Raw genomic sequence first — 5,051 nt, 5'->3', positions numbered from 1 at the left:
CCTTACTAACGATCAGCCATTTTGTCAAAATGGCTGATCGTTAGTAAGGAAAGACACACAAAGAAAGCAAAGGATCACTGATGAGGTCACAGAAGTGTGACGAAAGAACTCTGGCCGAAATACGATTAACATAAAAAATTGAATAAAGCTGAATCAAATTAACACCACATATATAGTGCGTGTGTTTTTATTGGCTAAACTGGCAACATGACCATCCCCAAATACAACAATAAATTTATTATTCTTATACAAGAACGTTGTCGATAGTGACTTTGAAGCACTCTGATGATGGCTTAGCTGGCTGAAACTTTGAAGTCAATATAAACAACATTCTTGTATAAGAATACTATATGTATATATATATATATATATATATATATATATATATATATAGGCTTCAAATCAGATTGGAGCCTGGTGTCTCCTCCTGGTCCACCAGTCCTCAGTCAAATTGTCCAACCCATGCTAGCATGGAAAGCGGACATTAAACGATGATGATGATGACATATGCATATATATATATATATATATATATATATATATATATATATATATATATATATATATATATATACATATATATATATACATATATATATACATATATATATATATATATACATATACATTATGCATATATATATATATATCATCATCAACATCATTTAACGTCTGCTTTCCATGCTGGCTTGGGTTGGGCGGTCTGACTGAGAACTGGCAAACCAGGAGGCTGCACCAGGCTCCAATCTGATTTGGCAAGATCTCTACAGCTGGATGCCCTTCCTAACACCAACCACATTAAGAGTGTAGTAGATGTTTTTTACATGCCACCGGCACAGGTGCCATTCAGTTGGCATTGGCATTGGCCACACTCAAATGGTGCTTTTTATGTGCCTCCGGCACGGGTGCCAGTCAGACCGCACTGGCATGGGCCACACTTGAATGATGATTTTTATGTGCCACCAGCATGGATGCCAGTCTTCACGACTACAATTTCACTCGGTTCAACAGGTCTTCACAAGCATGGCATATCAGCCAATGATTGAAGGGTGCTTTTAAATGAGCCAGTTATGCGACACTGGTATCAGCCACGACTATGATCTCACTTGGCTTGCCGTGTCTTCTTAAGCACAGCATATCTCCAATGGTCTTGGTCACTTGTCATTGCCTCAGTGTAGCCCAACGTTTGAAGGTCATACTTCACCACCTCATCCCATTCTTTCTGGGTCTACCTCTTCCACAGGTTCCCTCCACAGTTCAGGCGTGACACTTCTTCACACAGCTGTCCTCATCCATATGCATCACATGACCATACCAGTGCAATCGTCTCTCTTGCACACCACATCTGATGCTTCTTATGTCCAACTTTTCTCTCAGGACGCTTACACTCTGTTGTGCATGCACACTGACATTACACATCCAGCGGAGCATACTAGCTTCATTTCTTTCAAGCCTTTGCACTTCCTCAGCAGTCACAGCCCATATATATATATATATATACACACACACACACATATGCACATATACATACATATTCATATAGATTCATGCATACACATGCACGCACACATGCATGCACACATGCATGCACACACACACGCAGACACACGCACACGCACAGACACACACACACACACAAATTGCCTTTGCTAGGGCTCTCAATTCCTTGATGTAGTTGTAGGAGTGTTGTCATAACATGACATGTCTGGGGCATTTTCAAAGCAGACAGACTCTTCAGGCTGGACTGTAGTTGACAACTTCCAGATGAGAGAAACAGTTAGACAGAGAAAGACTGAAAGAAAGAGAAGAATCGATTGAAGTACAGGACAGTACTTTATTTTCTTTAATCAATTTCATAATAATGAAAGCGTACTGGATAGTGCTTTTATTTTTTGTATCAATTTCATGATAATGAAAGCAAAGTTGGCCTTGGTGGGATAGTGAAGATAACCTGAATGATTATTGCAAAGGAATTGATCCATTACTTTAACGACCACCTATGTATGTACCGGATTTTAACGTGTATAAGGAACCTATTTTTGTCAAAAATTAGGTTAAAAAAATATGGGAGTTTCTTATACATGGATAACATTATAATCCCCTACAAAACCTTTTTTCCAAATTTTAAGCTCCCTAAATTAGGGGTTCCTTATACACGTTAAATACGGTATGTATGTATGTATGTATGCATTTATGCATGTATGTGCATTTTTGTATGCATGTATATCTCTATATATGTACACAGCCACAAAGACATACATATACACCTACATGCACACACACATACATACACACACATGCATACATACTTACATACATACATACATACATACATACATACACACATACATACATATCCCCAGAGCATATTAAAGGTGGCGAAGTTCAGTCGGCCTAGGGCTCAGAGATCCAAGGAGGGCTCCATGAAGGCCTTTCCAGGAAATGGACACGAAAATAACCTCGTTTAACCGTGAAAAATTTCTCTGGGAAGCTGTGTGTGTATGTGTATGTGTTTGTGGATTGTGTGTGTGCGCGCGCAAATATATATATGTACACACGTTCATATCATACACATATATATGCATACAAACACACACGCATATAAATTAAAGTGTGTGTGCGCGCAAATATATATGCATATATATATATATATATATGTACACACGTTCATATCATACACATATATATGCATACAAACACACACGCATATAAATTAAAGTTTATTTTTAATTTTTAAGGCGTACACATTTTTTTTGCATTAGATACTTTAAAGATAGTAGATTAGGTGCAAGGTTTTAGTTTCTAAGAAAACGCAACAACAATTTCTTTTTCTTACATTTAGTAACATTATTAAAGTATGTCACTGATGAGATTCCATAAAAAGTAGTGCTCCATTTGAAAATAACTCACATTATCTAACATTAGTTGATAACAAATAAAGTCGTAGTCGGCTAGGTCACGTGCTCTAACACTAACTTTCTTTTTTCCTTCTTAGTGCTTGCATATCTATGTGTATGCGTGTGCGTACTGACGGGTGTGTATATGTCTATTATTATTCATCGCACTTTGCCAGTGGTCATGGCTGTGAGTGATTTTACGGCGAACTTATGGCAAAGCTGTTCTTGACCGGAGCTTTCACAAAGAAACAATATATATATAAATTCATGTCTACAAATATAATTAATGAAAAAAAGAAGAGTAAATCGTAGCACTGTGCAAGATATATAATTGCTGTCACAAAACAATTCTTTTTGTAATATATTGAGATCCTCTGTGATATGGATACCGCAACGTTCCAACGATTTTTATCAGGTATTATTGATTTTTAATATGGTTCTAAAAACTTTTCCAGTTCTTTTGTCTTTTTTCTCTCTGTCTCTCATTTTTATATTCTTGAAACTTAATTTTATATTTTTCTTTTTCTGTGGTGTTAGTTTGGCAAAATTTTTCACTAGTGCTGTTTGTTATATATACTCTTTTAAAGCTGTTCTCACCTCATTGGTGAAATTATCCAGATTCCATTTACTACCTACAGTGTGACAATCGCACAGGTAGTAAAGTTAGATACCCTTTCCAAAGCACCGAGACCCCGAGTATTTTCCGATTTTATTATTTTTTTTCTCAGTGATTACTTATTTGGTGATAGTATTCAGGTATGGTTTATGACTAATTAGATAAATATCCACACCCATTTATTTGTCATAATATGAAAATGCATTCAATGTAAAATAGTTAGTCCCACGTCAACCGTGATCGTGTATACTTATGATCAAAGGTATTCCAGCTGTGACCATCCCTCCTTTTTTAGGGCCACCGAGGACTTCATTATTTAATGTGTCATTTATTTAAGGATGTAATCCGAGGAAAATTTAGCTATTATTTCTAACAGGTCTAGCAGTCATGTTTGTGACTCGAAATGTTTTTCATTTCACGTGTATGCAATCTGTTAAGAGATTTACAAAGTTATTGTTATTGTGATTTTTTTTTTCAAATTATACTTGGAATTTTATTTCTTTTTAAAACGTTATTGAATAAACAAATAAAGTTACTGAGAAAATTTACAAATTTAGAAAAGTCGTTTTTTTCACCTTCGTTTTTGATAAGGCCACTTGTAGATATGTCTAGAAAATGTGTTATAACATTTAATCTAGAAATATAGCTGACAGTTTTACCTGCCTTACCTCTCGTCACTGATGTTGTTGTTTCAGATATGTCAGGAGCCTCGCCTCTTTTTATTTTGTTTTCTTTCTTATAAAACCATGCTTCATTAACACCCTCCATTCCTATTACCGGGTTTATCTTATCTGACCCCTTTCTGTCACACATGATGCGTTTCCTAATTTCTTTCTTATAGAATACCTTGCGGTATTTCTTTGTTTTTCATCCTTCCAGGTTTAAGAAAACAACGTACTAGCTTAGTCCTTGGGTAGATTTAATGGACTATTCCCATTATTATTAAAGTAGGGAAGAATCGATATTGTGTCGGAAGAAGTTTTTTTGTTGTAGTTCTTTCGACTCCTTGCGTTCTGATTCCAAATCCTACTTCGAAGTCAACTTTGTCTACTATCCTTCCAAGAGTCGATAAAATAAAGTACTAGTCAAGGGCGGAGGTAAAGAATACGCACACCACCCGTTTTCGGCGTAACCCTAACCGTAACCCTAACCCAACCCCTGAACGCCGAAAACGGTTGGTGTGCGTACTCTTTATCTTCGTCTTAGTCAAGTACATAAGTCGATGGTATCGATCAAGCCCTCCCCTCAAAATTGTTGGCCGTGTGCCCAAATCAGAAACCATTATTAAAATAGGGATTATCATGTTGGCCGGATCATTAAAGCTTCAGACAAAATGCTTACTGGGATTTCTTCCGACTCATTACGTTCTGAGTTCAAATTTCGCCGGGATCAACTTTATCTTTCATCCCTCCAGGGCCGATAAAATAAAGTACCAGTCAAATACTGAGATCGATGTAATCGACTTGCCCGTCTCCCCGGTATTGCTGGTTTTGTGCCAAAAATTAAAAAGAATTATTTTTTAAATCGGGCGGTAGTTG

The 5,051-nt window shown here is 36.6% G+C and overlaps 1 protein-coding gene across 4 annotated transcripts in view; it reads left to right on the top strand.

Annotated features, from left to right (window-relative positions):
* Positions 1 to 2,930: 2,930 nt before the first annotated feature.
* The window catches only part of LOC106873032 (protein crumbs), a 207,477-nt gene continuing 205,356 nt past the window's right edge, over positions 2,931 to 5,051 (top strand). For all 4 annotated transcript variants that reach the window (XM_089363381.1, XM_052972968.2, XM_014920238.3 and 1 more), the window contains exon 1: positions 2,931 to 3,312. In XM_089363381.1, coding sequence (XP_089219507.1) covers positions 3,279 to 3,312 — 34 coding nt within the window. In that variant the 5' untranslated portion in view covers positions 2,931 to 3,278. The remainder of the gene's footprint in view (positions 3,313 to 5,051) is intronic.

This window comes from Octopus bimaculoides, chromosome 1, assembly GCF_046866305.1.
Source record: "Octopus bimaculoides isolate indiv1 chromosome 1, ASM4686630v1, whole genome shotgun sequence".
NCBI lineage: Eukaryota > Metazoa > Mollusca > Cephalopoda > Octopoda > Octopodidae > Octopus > Octopus bimaculoides.
The sequence above is the reverse complement of the archived record's forward strand: the minus strand, read 5'-3'. Positions and strand labels throughout refer to the sequence as shown.